This window comes from Myotis myotis, unplaced genomic scaffold (genome assembly GCF_014108235.1).
Source record: "Myotis myotis isolate mMyoMyo1 unplaced genomic scaffold, mMyoMyo1.p scaffold_m19_p_18, whole genome shotgun sequence".
NCBI classification, from domain to species: Eukaryota; Metazoa; Chordata; class Mammalia; order Chiroptera; family Vespertilionidae; genus Myotis; species Myotis myotis.
The window spans coordinates 7,888,117-7,906,648 of NW_023416322.1; the positions used below are offsets into that span (position 1 = coordinate 7,888,117).

The following is an 18,532-nucleotide window of genomic DNA, read 5'->3' on the forward strand; positions in this document are numbered from 1 at the left end:
TCCCTCCCCAAGCTGTCACTTAGGATCAGGAGTAAATAGTCCCCCGGAAAGGTTTAACTCCATCCACACCAGCGACAAGCTGTTAACCACCCGTGCTGTCTGCCTGGGAGGGGAGGGGTGCTGCCACCCAGCCCTCCTGGCCTTCTTCCACCGGGACAAGGCTGCCCCCCAAAGGGGATCTGGACCACTTTCCATGCAAGCTGCATTTTTCAGCTCTCCCACCAGAGTGCAGGAAGCCGGAAGGTGCCCAGGGGTCTGGCTCACCAGGCCTGTCTCTGGTGGCCTTCACCTCTGTGGCTGTCCACCCAAGAGGTGGGCACATCTCTGGGTGTCAAGAGGGTTTGGCCAGGGCCCTTGTGCCTTCACATCCCCCTTCCCTCCCCCAGCACAATGAATTTAAAGAAAGAACATTCTAGAGGTGGTTGCAGCCCATGACAAGATGCCAGAGCTCAGATCCTCAACCCAAGTTGGCCCCCAGTGACCTTGGGCAAAGATGCTGGTTGATCCAGGGGGCACCTGTGTTTTGCATTATGAGGGTCAGAGGCAGAAGGGGGGGCTTCAGACAACAGGATTGCAGCCTTGTTTCTGCTGTAGACAAGCCCATGCCATTAGGAGATCTATCTATCCATCTGTCTGTCTGTCTATATATCTCTCTATACCTCCCTCCCTCGGTTTCCTTCTCTTCTTCACATTTTTGTGGATGCCAGAGAAGTAATAGAATCTCTGTGACAATGGGTAAGTGCAATAGAAATACTGAGTTTTATAAGCAAACTCAGAAAGATGGAGCGAACATGGGGTGCCCCCGCCCCGCCCCGCCCCGCCCCCAGCTTCCCAGCCAGCTCACTGGGCCAGTCCCACCCAGAGACCCGGAAGCTGCAGTCTGAAACAGGTGCGCTCCTGGGTCCCTCCTGATACAGACACATTTCACAAGGCAGGGGCTGGAGGAAGGGCACCTGCGGGACCCACCCACAGGATTATTCTGTTTTGAATGCTTATTGATAGAACAACTTAATTTTTTAAATCAAACCTCTTCACTCAAATACAACTACTTATCCTTCTCTGTGGGTCTTTTTAAATATAATCTGAGTATAAGCATCATTTGTACCAACTGAAGCCTTTTATTTAAAAAAACAAACAAACAAAACAAAACATGTTTTACTATGGAAGAATCAGAAATGCAGACTTCCCCGGAGGTTCAGGAGGAGCCCTGTTGCGGGGGAGGGGGAGAGGGGGGGAGGGGGTGTTAAGGGATCTGATCCAAACCCCATTCCCACTCCACAGAGAGCTACTGAAAGGACTGTCCTTCCCGTCCCAGAGCAGCCAGCCAGAGCTGGAGACCTCGGGTTAGAGCCGCATGCACCTGCTTGCAGCTTCAGTGGAAGGAGGATCCCGCGGTCCTCTCCCCAACTCCCCCAGCCCAGCTGAGATGCTGAGCTCATCAGCTATGGGAAGGCCACTGGGCTGCAGTGGCAGAGAAGTCCTGGGTGCAGGCCCGGTGCCAGGTGGGACCGGTTAAGCCCAACCCACTTGTCCTGGCTCCCCAGGATTTGGCAAGGCCACAGGACAGGCAGGGAAGAGCTGGCTTCCAGACAGGAAAGGTGCGGGCTCTGGGGCAGCTCTGGTCTTGAGGAGCCAATGGAGCAACGCAAGTTTGGGGCCAGACACTACAGCACCCAGGAGGGGACAGGGAAGGTGGGGGAAGAGACAGGACCCAGCCCTCATCCCACAAAATCCTCAGGCAGCCGCGAAAGGCAGGAGACAGACAGATGGGCCTGCTCAGAGGGTTTCCTCTCTGGCAGACAGGGAGCGAGGGCTGCAGACAAGCCCACAGATCCCCCGAGAAGCTTGAGGGGATGCATTGATGCTTCTGGGGGCTCTGGGTGTCTTTGGGGGCTGAGGGCCAAAGGGAGGACTGCTGGGGGGGGGGGCAGTGCCCTCGTCTGGAGAGAAGATGGGGGAGATACAGCAAGAGGGTCTTAGAGCTCCAACCAGGACGGTAAGGTGGAGCAGAGAAAATAGACTCCCAAATCGAAATTCTCTGTTTCTGCAGCGAAGGAGAAGGCATCTGAGCCGGGAAGAGTGTGAGGAGGAGGTGGAGGAAGGCTTCCGAAGATAATACCTCTGTGGTTCTGTCTGCTTTCTGCTCGAGAGCCACAGCCCCGATGCTCAGAGAAAGTCCACAACTCTCCAAACATCCGGGTACTCCCTGCCTTTCAGGGGTCAACGCCACTCCCATCACGGGGTCTTAGAGACGCTACCTCGACGGGCTAGCCACCCCTCAAACGTGCCCTGCCCATTCCTCACCCAGGCCACGTCTACATGGGCCTCCCTCCCTCCCAGAACACACCAACTGGGGAGCCAAAGGGGAGCCGTATGAGAGGGACCTTGGAGGGGCTGCCTGAGTGTGAGCCCCAGCTCCATCTCTCACCGGCTGAGGGGCTCTGAACAAGTTACTTGACTGCGGAGCCTCCGTGTTCCTGTCTGCACATGAGCCCTGTACCACTGTCTTCTCTCATCTGTCTCCTTCTTTACTGTTCATGGGCGTCATTTGCCTTTCGGAAGGGAGAGCTAAGACAGGCACTAACTATAAGATATGCTGTCCTGTGACCTCTCCTGTGTCCCCTCTGCCCTCTGGAGTCAGCAGAATAGCTCTTGGCGCCTCCACTGCACTTCCCGGGGAACCTTCTGGCTCTGGGGTCCCACAGGTTGGGGTGTCCCACCGGGGGACAGAGCCCTGGCTTCTGCGTCCCTGCCTCCCGCAGCCCCTGTGCAGCGATGAGCAAGCAACTCATGGATGAGCTAGAGGCACAGATGGAGGGACTGCCCATTCTGGCACCTTCTTGGCGGAAGCGTTCAGACCAGAACAAGGAGGAAGTGACAACGGCTGGGTGGGGCTCCCTGGGCTGGAGGAGGTTTGGAGCCAGGTGGGCATGGCCAATAGGGCCACCGCACCCAGGTGGGAGGAGCAGCAGGGGCCCAGATTGGGAGCAAGGGTCAGCTGGGGTGCGGCTCTGTCCCTGCACCATCTCCCTCCCCACCAACTTCGGAGAGAGAGGCGCTCCTGGAGGCAGCACTGGCTAGCTCCGCAGCTGGCGGCTTCAGCAGGCCCAGGGGGAGCAGAGCCAGATGTTTAAGCTTTGAAAGAAGTTTGCCAGACCCCCCCATGGCGGAGATGTGGCAGGGGATGGTGGAGGTGGCTCTGCGGGCTCCGGGAGGGCCTCCGGGTCAGCCTGAGGAGCAGTCTGAGCTAACCCCTTGAAGCCTTAGTCGGGCCAATCGTGTGTGCTTTGGTTCCCTCTCCTGGAAGCGTGTGGTACACGCACGAGGCTTGCGATGGGTTTTACCCACATTTTAACCCTTTGCTTTTGCTCTTTTCTCTGCACCACCTTCAAACCACAGGCACGCTTCAGCAATGACACCAGTTGTGGATCCCATGAGAACCACCTCCCAAGCGCCATGAAGGGAAGGACTTACTGACACAATTCTATGTGTCTGACTCTGGGCAAATGTGAATATTTGTTCATTGAAATTTGACTCATCCACGCTAGAGGAAAAAAAAAAAGCTTCCCACGTCTGAATACCTTACTTCTTTTGGTTGTTAATCCTCCCCCAAGGATATTTTTTCCATTGCTTTTTAGGGAGAGTAGAGGGGAGTGATGGAAGGGGAGGGAGGCAGGAAGGGAGAGAGAGAGAGAGAGAGAGAGGAAAGGCACATCGAATGATTGCCTCCTGCATACGCCCCCACTGGGGCCAGGGATGGGACCTGCAACCCAGGTATGTGCCCTTGACTGGGAATCAAATCTGAGACCCTTTGGTGCATAGGCAACCCTCACTGAGCCACACAGGCCAGGGCTATCTCACTTTCATCATTACGTCTTGGGATGCATGTCTGGCGTCCTCAGAGTTTCTAACTCACCCACCAACCAAATGTCATAAACCTTTTCAGGGATTGTAAATAAGGAGAGTGGGCCGTTCATTCATTCATGCAGTCAGTTAGGGTTTGTTGAGCATCCCCCCACCCCCACTGTCCGAACCCAGGACTAGGGATGCTGGGGACAGTGGAGCATTCTGCTAAGAGCACAACCTCTGAAATCAGGGAGATGTGGGGCTGGACCCCAGCTTTGCTTTCTACAAGCTTCATGGCACTGAACAAGTTTTACGAAGCCTCAGTTTACTTGCTCGAATAGTTAGAGATGATAGCATCTCCCTGACAACACTGGAGAGGATTAAATGAAATCATGTAGTAAGGCGCTCAGCTCTTAGAGTCCCCTGCTGCTCCTGATATGTGGAGTGGCCAACAAGTCTGGGAACAGACAAGAATGCATAATAGATGGCTTGTTGATGTTTGTTACAAACTGTACTAATAAAAAGGTAATATGTTAATTAGACTGGATAGACCGGACGTCTTCTGAAATCCTTCTGGACAAAGTCACAGTGGCGGGGGCCGAGGCAGAGGCAGTTAGGGGCAATCAGGCTGGCAGGGGAGAGCAGTTAGGAGCATCAGGCAGACAGGCAGAGGCAATTAGGGGTGATCAGGCAGGCAGGCAGAGTGGTTAGGGGCAATCAGGCAGGCAGGCAGAGGCAGTTAGGAGTGATCAGGCAGGCAGGCAGAGTGGTTAGGGGAGATCAGGCAGGCAGGCAGGTGAGCGGTTAGGAGCCAGCAGTCCTGATTCAAGAGGGGTGTCTGACTGCCAGTTGGAGAGGCTGTAGGCCGGGCTGAGGGACGCCCCCCCCCCCCGTGCACAAATTTCGTGCACTGGGCTTCTAGTCCTATATAATAAATGGGTAATATGCAAATTGACCAAATGACAGAATGACTGGAATGCCCACGGCCCCTTGCCCTGGCCGGCCCCACCCCCAAGGAAGCCCCCCACCCCAACTGGGTGCAGGGCTGGCTGGCAAACTGCCTGTTGCCCCTAGCCCCAGCCAGCTCGCCCCCAATGGCCCCCATCGGGGGCAGGCCGACTGGACCATACCAGTGCACGAATTTGTGCACCGGGCCTCTAGTATGTAATAAAATACTATCATCTCTGTTTCCAGACTGTCCGACCATGTGTTCACCCTGCCCTTGGTGAGTTTTCAGTCTAGAACAGTGGTTCTTTAAGTGTGGTCCGTGGACCAGTGGTATCAGCATAACCTGGGAACCTGTTAGGAAATGCAAATTCTCAGACTCTCTGAATCAGAAACTCGAGGGGTGGGGCCAAGCTATCTGTCTGAACATGCTCTCCAGGAGATTGTGAGGCACACTCAAGTCGGTGAACCACTGATCTAGGGAAAATGACCATGTGCAAACGAGCAATTACAATATAGGTGGGCTTCCCCAAAGAAGTGACGCAGCGAGCAGAGTCTTGAAGGAAGAGTTCAGTGTTCACAGGCAGACACAAGTCGTGCTAGAGAGGGATTAGCACTTGCAAAGGCTGGGAGGCGTGGAAGGGAGGTGAGTGTTAAGGGAACCACAGCCATTGGGTCTGGCAAACTGGGGAGTGTGGGAGGCCAGGCTGGAGAAGGCAGGAGCCAGATGATAAAGCCCTGATGGGTGCCTCAGTTTATCCTGGAGCTGGAGGCATGACAGGTTTTCAATGGAGAAAGGAATGACCAAATTTGCATCGTAGGAAAAGAGCATTCTTGCGGCAGCGTGGCCTGGAGGCAGGAAGATATGGGTGGAGGCCGCCAGGATGATCAGGTGAGAGCCCCTGTGGGCATGATGAACTCAGGATGAGGAGTGGGTGGGGTGAGAGATACCTGGGAGAGCTGAGGCGGGGTTGGCTTGAGGCTGTCTCGAAGGGTTCTGCTGTGTGGGGTAGGTGTTGATGATGGGAAGGCGATGAGTTCAGAACTCGAGGTGCTCTAGGCTGGTAGCTGAAGCAGATGGGCAAGAAGGGGAGGAAAGTGTTCCCAGGCAGAGGAACCGCAAATGCAAAGGCCCTGTGGTAGGAATGAACTTGGCGTGATGAGGAAAAAGAAAAATGAAAACCACCGTGGCTGGCCAGCGGTGCGAGAGGAAGACAGGGCCAGACCACAGCAGGTGCAAAGCCATTTGGGACTGATGAGAAGAGATGGTACATGTGAAAGCGCTCAGTCAACAATCCCGAGAGCCAAGCGCACACAATCGAATGCTAAGATGGTATCTTCAAGGAGCAAAGGAGAGACGTCTTAACCGATGCAGGAAGGATTTGGGTTCCATTTCAGGGGAAGCTCGGGCTATGAGAGCCACGTGGTATCACAACAATTTCCAAAACAGATGATTTGTCAGATCATCTTCAGGTGTTGATTTTGTTTTCAGCACCTGGTTAACTGTCAAGCTGGTGTAAGTGCTGGTGGGCCTTGGAGTGGAAATGGAAATTCTCAGACCCCATGGTATAGGCAGCTGAGAATTTCAAAGAAGAGAGGGAGGGGGAGGGAAAAAGAGGGGCCCCTTCCCCTGGTTGGGCAGGGGCCCCCTCTGGGCAGCCGCCTTCCCTTCCAGCCCTGTAGAGTCTGAGGCCAGGCCAGACGGAGAGGCCCACAGGCCCGAGCATGCCGAGCCTCACCCACGGGAGCAAAGCCAGGGCCCAGCCTGGAGGTGGCGAGACCCAGGCCGAGGCGGAGGGAAAGGAGTCCGATCGGGTAGATGTGGGCCACCCCGGCCCAGAGAGCTACTTCCACGGTCACATCAAGGGTGGCCCCTTTGGCTGCTGAGAGCATGAGCTATCCCAGCCCACCAAGGGGCTGACCAACCCCCTGGACACACACCTGTCACTGCAGGACCGCAATGCCCCCCCCACCCCCAGGAGAGCAGGAGTAAGGGAAGCAGCTGGGTGGCCACCCAACCTCCCCGTGTGTGCACCCCACTCAGCCCTCCCCTCCCACCGGCTCACTTCCTGCCTCTCAGGGCAGCCAGTGCACGTCTCCTTCCTCGGACCCTTTGTCCTGTGTCTGGAGCAGCCTCTCCTCTGTTAGCCATCTCCCTCCCACCCGTGCAGCCGAGCCCAGCGCTCCACCCGCCCCGCCCTACCTTCGAAAACTTCCCACGATTGACACTGGTTCTCGCCAGCCAACATCAACACACACAGAAACGCACGCCTCACACACACGCACACACATGCACACACGCCCATCTTTATCTGCAGCTCGTTCGGAAGCCAGGACACCTCCTGGCGACGGAGAGGCCCCAGCAAAGCCCTCAGGGAGAAACCAGGCCCCTGAGCCTTCTCCCCTCTCCAGAAGGCACCAGTGACCAGCACAAAGGCAGGCCCACCAGGGAGACCAGAGCGAGAGCCTCCTTACTCACTTGATGAAGTACACGGCTCCTTCCCGGGTGGAATCCATCTCCCAGCCCCTGGGCAAACCTGTGAGAAAACACAAGCACAGAATCAGCCCCGAAAGCCCAACCTGCACCCTGGGGGAGTGGGCGCTAGGAGAACCAGGAAAATTCGGAGAAGCCAACAGCGTTCAAACCAGCATTCCCCTCGCCCCTTTTTTTTAATCCTCATTTGAGGATATTTTCCCATTGGTTTTTAGAGAAAGTGGAAGAGAAACAGAAAGACAGACCAAAATTGATGTGAGAGAAACACATTGGTTGGCTGCCTCCTGCATGAGCCCCACCCAACCAGGGCCTGGGCCAGAGAGGAGCCTGCAACCAAGGTACGTGCCCTTGACCGAATCGAACCCAGGACCCTTCCGTCCGCAGGCTGACGCTCTATCCACGGAGCCAAACCGGTTAGGGCCATTTCTCCCTTTCTGTCCATTATTCTTACCGGTCTGTTTCCAGCCCATACCAATGAGTAGGGACCAAGTGAGTCATCACCTCACAGGATTGGCTCATTCATTCAGCAAACGTTTATTGAGCATCTACTCTGTGCAGGGCTCTGTGCCAGCCCCCGGGGTACAGCAGTGAACACACAGGGGGTGGCCCTGGGAGGGTCCTCATGATCATCCCACGGGCTGTTTACATCACAGCCGCGGACGCTGGAGCCAAGGGTGGGTCACCTGCCCAGGCCTCACAGATAATGAGCACCCAGGCCGGTGTTATTACTCCCAATTCTGCTGCTCGAGACAAGACCCCGAGGACCTAGGAAATCAGTCCCGGGAAAATAATCTTTTAAACAATTTTCTAATAGCACTTCTGAAAAAAATTGTCCATGGAAATGCTGAGCGGAGAGTCATAGACCCGCCGAGGGCGCAAGGACTGAATAGGTGAGGAAGCTGACTTTGGCCCAGAGGTGCCTGGGCCATCCCCTGGGAGGCGGGGCCACCCGTCTCTGAGTGGCCTGTGTCACCCTGCCCGCCCTTCCAAAACAGGCCCCTTGGCGGTGTCTGTCTCCCCAGCAAACAGGGCTCCTCCACCCCGAACAGAGGTGAAGGAGTCTTTTGAGAACCCGAGGCAGGATCTGGGGGAGATCATTCGTTTTGGGGTGCAAGAGGCCCCTGGCTGACAGGTTGGCAAACAGGTGCAGGTTCTCTTCACAACAGTGCCACCTTCCTGGTTGGTCCAAATGCCCGCGGTTTTATAAAAAATAGGTCTGAATCTCTCCAGCCGTATTGTCAGCTGGGTTCTATAGAGCGGAGGGCCCGGTTATTATTCATTCATTTGACTCACCCCTATTTATCAAGGGTCTATTTCCATAGTTGCTGCTGCGGGCAATGCTGCAGCTTCAGCACAACAGGGCAGCCAGGAGGCCCACCTCCCCTCCCAGGACTCGGCCCAGAGAATTAACAGCAGCAGCTACCCCTTAGCGAGGGCTTCCCTCCTCCGAGCTACACAGCTCACCACTGTGAGCGCATTTCCTCTGCACAGCAGCATTACATAATAGGCATCATCCTGCACATTTTTACAGATAACAACCCCGGGGCCCAGAGAGGTTAATCAGCTCGCTTAAGGTCACACAGGAAGTGTCGGAGCTGGAATGCGAGCCTGGTCTGCTGCCTCCAAAGCTCACATTCTTTCCGCTGTGCTGCTCCATAAATGCCACTTGTTCCCTCTGTCCCTGTGGGAGGACCTTGCCATTCAGAAGGGCGTGGGTTGGCAGCCTCCCCAAGTAGAGGGATCCCCACTGGGTCAGAATCATAAAAAATCCTGCCACTGTGATGTGCCTGGGAAAGAGGCCAGGGTGGATGATGTCCCCTGCCTCTTCCAGCAGCTTCCCTCCACACTGCCCTCTCTGCCTGGGCAACACCAAGAGTGCTTATATTCTCGTCCAGGCCGAGTGCCCGCTGAGCCAGCTGCCCTCCCAGCAAGCTTCGGGGGCACCTTAACCCCTTCCCAGCCTTGGACAGCCAGGTGGCTACAGCCAAAATGGAAAGAATGGGCTCACAGGCTTTTATTCACCTTCCTAGAGTCCTACCTAGAGTCCTGATCAGTGGGCGGACTCAGACTGGAAACAGCTGCTGCACAAAAGAAACCAGCCCTGCCTCGGGGCAGGAGCCTCCCTGTCTGTCAGAAACACAACCGTGACCATAACAACAGCGGTCACCTCTGCTGATGGTGACTCTTTGCACGCTTTGTGCTACAACCATTTGAGGTTCATTCCCTATCCCCATTCTACAGATGAAGAAGCCGAGTCCTGGAGAAATTAAACCACTTGCTCATGGCACAGTGATAGAAAGCAGAGCTGAGGCGGGGGCTTACGTCACTCTGCCCCTACATCTTACGCATTGAACCCCGATTCCGCTTTCCTTATTGGCCTTGAGCCAGGGACTTCCTCTCTGTTCTTCAATTTTCTTTTTCTTTATTATTACTATTATCATCATTATTATTATTACTTATTGAGATGACATTGTTCACCATGAACATATAGGTTTCAGGTGTGGGTTTCTACGTTACAAGATCACCCAGAGTCAAATCTTCTGTCACCTTCTATTAGGACTCCCTCCCTCCCCCGCCCCCCACCACCCGTTTTCTTACTTTAAAATGAAGGACTTGGGGACTCCAGGACCCCCGACATCCCTTCCAGCTATAAAACCACAATGATTCCAGCCTGGACTCTAAAAGAAAGCAGGCTGTGGGCAAGTCAGCACTTAACCCAGTGTGCCCCGCGGTGCCACCGTGCTCCGAGGGGGACCAGGCGCTCAGAACCACGTGCCTGCTCTGTGGTCAGGCCAAGGGCTGGAAGGCCCCTGCGCGTGGGTCTCTGGGGCCCGAAGAGGAAGACTGGTTGTTCACTTTGGAGTCCCAGCAGGCCTTCTGGTTCTCCCTGTGGAACCTCTTCACTTTAGACCCGTGGTCGGCAAACTGCGGCTCGCGAGCCACATGCGGCTCTTTGGCCCCTTGAGTGTGGCTCTTCCTAAGCCTTAGGAGTACCCTAATTAAGTTAATAACAATGTACCTACCTATATAGTTTCAGTTTAAAAAATTTGACTCTCAAAAGAAATTTCAATCGATGTACTGTTGATATTTGGCTCTGTTGACTAATGAGTTTGCCGACCACTGCTTTAGACTAAAATCTCTGCCTGTGCGTATCCCCCCATTTCCCACTCTCCTGGCTGTTCCCCTCGGACTGGGAATGGAGTCTGCTCCCTAGTAAGCAATCAGGGTTGGCCCTGCCCCCTTTTCTTTCAGGTTCCCCCTATGTGAAAGAGTTCCTACCAGTCACGTGGGCTTTTTAAATGTAGCTTAATTAACATTTAAAATTCAGTTCCGCAGTCACGCTAATCACACTTCAGCTCTCGGCAGCCCCTGGCTGGTGGCGCCTACTTCGGCAGCCCCCAGAGAGAACAGCTCCATCCGGCATCAGGTTCTTGGGTCCCACTCTGGGGGCCGGGCCCTGCCCAGGCCAGGGGCGATCGGGATGAAGGGGGTTTGCTGACTGCGAAGGAGGTGAGAGAGGAGCAAAGCCTTTGTTCTCAGAGGTCTTCCCCAGATGCTAATTGTAGAGCAGAGGCTTGACCCGAGAGTGAGCATCAGCCGTCCCGCACTGTCCCCCAGAGGGTGGACGGAATGTCCGCTGAGTCCATCCATGGAGAAGGAAAGGCCGGAGGCACAGGCCTCCTGCCACCTCAAGCTATTGCGTCCTTTTATTGTTTCTTAAAAGCTTACTTTCTTTTTCCATCACCATTTAGCCCCTCTGTGCCCTCGTCTACATCCATCCCCCATCACGGCAATCACCACACTGTTGTCCGTGTCCACGAGTTCTCTCTCTCTTTTTTTTTCTTTTTTGCTCAAACCCTCCACTCCCTCCAACAGCCTCCTCCCCCTAGGGCTGTGTGTCTGCTCTCTATCTATGGGTCTGTCTCTATTTTGCTTGGTAATTCGGTTTGTCCATTAGAGTCCACATATGAGTGAAATCCTATGGTACTTATCTTTCTCTGACTGGCTTATCTCACTTAGCGTCATGTTCTCCAGGTCCCTCCATGCTGTCGCCAAGGGTAAGATGTTCTTCCTTTTTACGGCCGAGTAGTGTTCCACGTGTACATGTGCCACTGCTTTTTATCCTCTCATCTACTGATGGACACCCCTGCTTCCTTTTCTGTTGCAAAAACAGGGGCAGAGGAGCTTCTTACCTGGGCTGGAGCAGTATCCACTCTGGATGGGGGATTTCGTACCAGGGTGCACCCAACTGGTTGACTTTTCCTCATCACTATAGAAAACCAGTAAGAAAATGTCAGCTTCAAGAGACCTGCCTGCAAGTTCACATCAACACTGACTGTCCGATCCCAGACACCTGAGATGGAGCATCCACATGCCCTTCATTCATTCATTCATTCATTCGTTCGTTCACATTCACAGAGCATTTACTGAGCAGGCGCTGAGGATTCAGAGAGGAACACTGTCTGATCCCTGACCCCAAAGAAACAAACATATAGAAAGACAGCGGCATAATATAAGGCTGTATGTCAATGGCACCTCAATGTTCAGCGATCAGATTACATTGTGATGTGATAGGAAGCAGAACCCTGTTACAGCCGAGCACAGTGCTGTCCCGTCAGAGAGAAGGAGCACTAACTGGGATGAAGTTGAGAAGAGCAACAGCACGAGGGCTTCGCTAGGGAGGTGACATCTGAGGTGACGGTAAAGTCACGTGGGAAGAATAGGGAAGGTCCTCAAGTGGCAGCTCCTCAGTGGATAAGAAAGGAGGAGGCCGGGTGAGCCAGCAGCCCCTGGGTGTCTATAACACCATCTATTTTCACTCACAACATTCCCTCACATCAGGAATTTTGCAGATGACGAATGTGAGGTTCAGAGAGGTGCCGTCATTGGCCCAAAGCCACACCATCCGTCAGTGATGAAGCCAGGATTCAGACCCAGATCCATACCCCATAAAACCTGAGTTTTTCTTTTTTAAATATATTTTATTGATTTTTTACAGAGAGGAAGGGAGAAGGATAGAGAGTTAGAAACATCGATGAGAGAGAAACATTGATCAGCTGCCTCCTGCACACCTCCTACTGGGGATGTGCCTGCAACTAAGGTATATGCCCTTGACCAGAATCGAACCTGGGACCTTTCAGTCCACAGGCCGACGCTCTATCCACTGAGCCAAACCAGTTAGGGCGGAGTTTTTCTAATATCTTCCTCCCACCAGGGTGGGCTCCCCCACAGTACAGATCCTCTGGGCCCTAGCCGAGGATCCGAGGGCAGATGACCCGTCGATATTTCTCGGCCCACACCAGCCAAGTGGCACTGCCTTCTCCTATACCTTCTTGGCCAATCCAGGTATGTGGAGGAGAGGACTCTCAGGCCACCTGTGTCATCCAGGTTATGAGGTGGGGGGTCCTTGAGGCCCAGGACATTCAGTGCTTTTAAGCTATAATTAATACTTTAAGTAACATAACAAACTCTAGTAAGAAGGGCTCGCAAAATGTTTAGCGAAGCAAGATATATAATAAACTGCACATATTTAAAACGTCTGGTTTAATTTAAAGTTTCATGAAACTACCACAAAAATCAAGAAATGAATTCCCCCAAATTTTCTTTTTGCCCCATGGTAATTCCTCTCAACACCCCCGCCCCCCGCACCCACACACACACACACACACACACACACACACACACACACACACACACCTTTTGCTAACCTTCCCCTCCCCCCAGCAATGAGTCTGCTTCCTGTTACTACAGGTTAGTTTGCATTTTCTAGAGTTTCTAGCGTATTATATAAGTGAATCATACAAGTTAGGCCCCTTTGTTGCTTTCCTTCTTTTCTTCCTTATTCCCTCCCATGTGGTAACGTGAGTTAACAGTTTGTTCCATTTCATTACTGAGTAGCATTCCATCGTAGGATATAGGGTTGTATGTTCTTCCACTCGCTTGCTGATAACCATTGTGGTTGTTTTCAGTTTGGGGCCATTACAAAGGAAGCTGCTAGGAACATCCGGGTCCAAATCTTGGTATGGAATAGGCTTGCTTTTCTCTTGACTCCACTAACTTTCCCCTAAGTTTGGACACCCTCTGCAGGAGGAGATTCCCCAGCTCACCCACCCCTCGAATCAGGAGAGGAGAGAAGGAACAAAGTGACTGCTCTGGTGGCCCGGGGACCCTGGAGACATTGGGCGGCCTTGGGGATGACCTCTGGGCTGGGCTTTGGTCCTGGGAGACAATGGGAGAGGCGGCTGAGGAAGAGTAAATCCAGCCAGCGCTGACTTGTAAGTGTGAGGGGACACCGGTTCTTGTGCCTCCTCCCTGCCACCCTGACGCTTTCTGGCCCCTGGTCCCTCTCCTGCTCTCACACTGTCAGCTCCCTCAGTTTGCCCGGATCATGAATAATCATGAGGTCACCAGGGTGGGCACAGCCCCACCACGCCCTCAGCTTCCTCTTCCCCTGGGCCCTCCGGTGCCAGCCCCTGGCCCAGAACGATGCAGTCACAGGCTATCTCCGCTCCAGCTCTGGGCTGACGGGGACCCTGGGGAATCGGGAGGGTTGATGTCACTGCAAATCCAGTCTCCAAGCTTGGCTGGCCCTAGAATCTTCTTCAGGAGCTCCAGTCAGTTGCCATTTGCTGATCGTTCTAAGGCTTTCCCACCAACCTCAAGTCTCATGCCTGCCTCCCCTCCCCCCCAACCACTCCCCTCTTCTCAATGGATGTCGTGTCTCTTATTTCACACAAAAATAGAAAGCATGGGCAGAACCTTTCCCAGTGGACCTAACCACCCCATCTCCCAAACGCAGCCATGTTGCCGCCCATCCTTTCCTACGTTGGAGAAGAGGCTGCCCTCCTCCATTTAGGTGAATCCCTCTGCCGAGGGGGTAGTCGCCGCCCTCCCCTATCTTTTATAGAATCGTATTCTGTTGGGCTTCCTTCTCCCTGTCAGATCCATCCCTTTAGCCCTCACTCCTGTTCGTGTCTTCCTCTCAGTGCTGCCTCCTCTTCCAGCTCCTGTCTCATGCTCCTCTTCTCAGTGACCAAACATTCCTCTTGGAAACCAGTCCCTCTAGTTGTCCCCGCTTCCTGCTCTCCCACTCAGCAATCCCTGCAGGCTGGTTCTGTGTCCGGCCCGCCCCTAAAACCACTTTCCTGGTGGTCATTAAATACTCCCGCAGCTCCTAAACCCAGTGGACACTTTTGACTTCTCTATTGACCCTTCCTTTCTCCCTAACATCCTTCTTCCTCACTTTCTTTTTTTTCTTTTTTTTAAAAAAATATATTTTATTGATTTTTTACAGAGAGGGATAGAGAGGGAGAGGGATAGAGATGGAGAGGGATAGAGAGTTAGAAACATCGATGAGAGAGAAACATCGACCAGCTGCCTCCTCCACACCTCCCACTGGGGATGTGCCCGCAACCAAGGTACATGCTCTTGACCGGAATCGAACCTGGGACCCTTCAGTCCGCAGGCCGAGGCTCTATCCACTGAGCCAAACCGGTTAGGGCTTCCTCACTTTCTGAGGCAGCACCCGCCCCTGGCCCTGGTGCTGTCCCCCTCTGTGACCGGTCGCCTGCTCCATCCTCTCTTCCCTCCGTCCTTTCCTTAAACATGGGTGCTGCCTGGGTGCCCTCCCGTCTTCTCTCTCACCTACTCCTGGGTGGTTCCACTCCCACATGATGACTCTCAGGACTCTGCAGCCCAGGCCTTTCCCTTAAGCTCTGTCCTATTAGACGTCACCTCGTGAATATCCCACAGGGACTTCAAGTTTGGAATTTTCCCACTGAACTTATCTCGCCTAAAATCTGTTCCTCTCCCCATACTCCTGATCTCTGTCACCTGAAGTAAACAACTCTGAGATTTATCTTCAGATCTTCCTTTTTCCTCCCTTCCCCAACATTCAGGCAGTACATGAATGCTCTCAGTTCCACCTCTCTTTCTCCCACCGCTCCCTCCCCTTCCCTTCTGTTCTCACCACCCCAATTCAGTTCCCCACCAGCCGGCCTTCTGCCATTGCTTCCTAACTGCTCTCCACCCTCAAGTCATCTTCCGTCCAAGCAGCTGCAGAGGGAGCCTTCTAAAATGCAGCTCTAACTATGCCAGTCCTCTGTTTAAAATCTCTGGTTTCCCTTCCCCTACAGAAGCAGGTTCAGACCCCTTGTCCTACCACATCTTCTGCAACCTCCACTCCATCTCTAGGGACCCCTCATGTCCTAGATAGCCTGTGCCCTGGCACCCAGCATGCCCTCCTTCCCATAGGCCTCTGCTTCGAGGCCCCTCTCATTCTGGTCTCTCTCCTCTCGAAGCAGCTCAAATGTTTCCTCCTTGGAGACCATTCGTTTTTTCTTCCTTGTATTCCTGGAGCACCAAGAAAACCCTCTAGAATGGATCCTATTATTTCCTAAGTATTTATTTTCATTTTCTTCCTACCCCTGTCAAGAAAAAAAACCTGGTTTTCTCCTTTTTTTTTTCTTCCTTATCTCCAATGCCTAGCCCTACGGCAGAAAAGCAGAGGACACTCAATAAAAGTTTGTGGAATGAAAGAAGAAGAGAAGCCCAGCCGGTGTGGCTCAGTGGTTGAGTGCTGACCTAGGAACCAGGAGGTCATGTTTTGATTCCCGGTCAGGGCACATGCCCAGCTTGTGGGCTCGATCCCCAGCGTGGGACATGCAGGAGGCAGCTGATCAAAGATTCTCTCTCATCATTGATGTTTCTATCTCTCTCTCCCTCTCCCTTCCTCTCTGAAATCAATAAAAATATATTTTTTTAAAAAAGAAAGAAGAGCCCTAACCAGTTTGGCTCAGTGGACAGAGCGTCGGCCTGTGGACTGAAGGGTCCCGGGTTCAATTCCGGTCAAGGGCATGTACCTGGGTACATCCCCAGTAGGAGGTGTGCAGGAAGCAGCTGATCGATGTTTCTAACTCTCTATCCCTCTTCCCTTCCTCTCTGTAAAAAGTCAATAAAATATATCTTTAAAAAAAAAGAAAGAAAGAAGAGAAGCTAGAAGGCAAATGATATTGGGAAGAAAGATGAGGAGAGTCACATTAATCCTCATCAGAATAACTGAGGAACTTGTGGAAATTCATATCCCCTGGCTCCACCCCAGGCCTTCTGAACGCCTGCAGGTAGCGTCAGGGTCGGCCTTTTTCATAAATTCCTTGGGTGATTCTTATGGGCAACAAAGTCTCAAACCAGGGACAGCAGAAACTCCAGTTTTAATACTGGGGGATTTCTGTTATTTAAGAATCTAACCAGGATCAAGAACTTCAATGGCGGTCATTTCTAAGATAATCTAATTGCAACCTCAATTAGGATCATAGGGATGATAATTACAGAAGAAAGGCCAACAGCAAATGAGGAAACTGAGAAACACTAGAGGGAATCGCTGGCCACCTGCACAGGCGGGGCAGGGGACTGGCTAGCGTCAGCAGCTACCGGCCTGAGTCCGAGCCCTGATAACAAGTGGCTGTGTCTCAGACGAGGACCTTCCGCCCGAGGACCTCGCTTCCCCATCTGAAGACGGAGGGCTTGCGTCTGAGATGCCCTCTGCTCTCCTGTCCTGAGGGGCTCTCCTGAGGAAGGGACAACTCCTCCTGGGTGGGGAACAGCTCAGGATGCTGCGCTTGTAGACTTGCTGTATCCTCGGGAGACATTTCTCTCCTGGCAAAGCATGACTATGGTACCAGCGGCCAAAATAGCGCCAGCGGGGCCACTCTGTTATAATGAGATTATGCCAGAGCCATTTCGGTTTATGGAATTAATATAACAGTGCTAATATATGACTGCGAGCAGCAGAGGCTCGCTCTCCGAAGAATGCTGATGTGCTGTGGGCGTCCCCTCCCTCCTCTGGACCACAGCCCCAGAAAGAAGCAGGAAGGAGAGGCGGCGGGCCTGGGGAACACTGGGTCCTGGGGTGAGGATATGCCAGGACCTGGACGGTAGGGGCCGGGCCCCCTGATATCTTGTCACTTAGCCCAAGTCTTCCCTTAAGGAGGGGGGTGGGGACAACAAAGAAAAAGAAAGAACTCAGCCCTGGCCCGTTCAGCGGACAGCACCGGGAAGAAAGAGCTGCAGGCTGGGCCCCGGGTCCGGTCGTCCTCCCCTTTGGGTCTGAGGCGGGAGGAGGGGGACGGCCCCACCTGCCCTGCCTGGCCCTGCCCTTCCAGCCCTCGGAACGCTGAGTCTGTGCTGGACTTTGAACGCCCAGGAAAAGGCGGGAGACCCATTCAAACCGGCATGTGATAAACTTGTTAGTCATGCCCCTTGTCCCGGCCCCTGCTCCCCTGCCCTCGCCAGCCGCCCCCAGCCCCGCCGCCTTTCAAGTTGGACAACTTTAAAGAAATCAGAAATCAACGAGACGGACGACATACTTGATGAAGAAGACTCTCCCACCGGGGTCCACTCCGTAGGTCCACCGGCCCAGCAGGTCCAGCCAGGCGGGCTCATCGGCCATCTCCGCGTCTCGCTGCCCCCCTGGCTCTCCAGCCACCCGAGGGGCCGAGCTGGCAGGGGCTCCCCACCGGCAGCCCCCACTTTCTGCTCCTCCTGGAGGCAGGGATGGGGGCGGGGAGGGGGTCTGAGGTCGGTGCAGCCCCGGCTGACGGCGTCCCTCCGGGTCCGTCCGGGCAGCGGCTCCGGCCTCTCCCTGGAGGCAGCTGGCCGCCAGCCGGGCAGCAGGAGCCGGCACGGCTTAACCCTCGCGGGGCCGAGCGAGCTCCACGCCGCCCAGCCCCAGCCGGCGCCACCTGCCTCCTGCGCGAGCCGACTCCTCTTGGGGCGCCCGTGAACTTGGGGACTGGAGCCCGGCGCGGCGAGGGCTGGGACGCTCGGGCCGGACCGCTCAGCGCCGCTCCCGGTCCCGTCCCCCCGGCCCCGCGCCGGCAGCCTGGCGGCCGAGCAGGGAGCAGGTTGCTGTGCGCGCCGGGAGTGTTCCTCGCCGCCCAGCTCCCAGCCCGCACTTGAACCTGCGGCGGGCGGGGGCGGGGCCAGGGCGCCGCCTCCGAAGTAATTCACAGCCAGAATGAGCCGCAGCCTGCAGGTCCCCAAGTCCAGATGCCGGGCGCCGGAACCAGTTCGGCTTAAAGCTGCGATCCACGAACCGGAGGGACGTGCCCAGCCACTAAACGGAAAAGAGGACTTGGTCAGACCTGGTTATACTTGGCGGGAGGTAGGAGAGGAACAAAGGTCAAGTGCAGGGAAGGGTGGTGACGGCTTGGGTGTGGGTAGCAAGGGGCCCTGGGAGACTCCTCTTGC

At 54.4% G+C, this 18,532-nt stretch overlaps 1 protein-coding gene across 10 annotated transcripts in view; it reads right to left on the reverse strand.

Moving 5' to 3' along the window:
- The window catches only part of PLEKHA6 (pleckstrin homology domain containing A6), a 132,604-nt gene extending 114,472 nt beyond the window's left edge, over positions 1 to 18,132 (reverse strand). For all 10 annotated transcript variants that reach the window (XM_036343342.1, XM_036343339.1, XM_036343335.1 and 7 more), the window contains exons 1-3: positions 17,650 to 18,132; positions 11,479 to 11,555; positions 7,271 to 7,328 (exon numbers count right to left, since the gene is read on the reverse strand). In XM_036343342.1, coding sequence (XP_036199235.1) covers positions 7,271 to 7,328; positions 11,479 to 11,555; positions 17,650 to 17,732 — 218 coding nt within the window. In that variant the 5' untranslated portion in view covers positions 17,733 to 18,132. The remainder of the gene's footprint in view (positions 1 to 7,270; positions 7,329 to 11,478; positions 11,556 to 17,649) is intronic.
- Between the last annotated feature and the right edge of the window lie 400 nt (positions 18,133 to 18,532).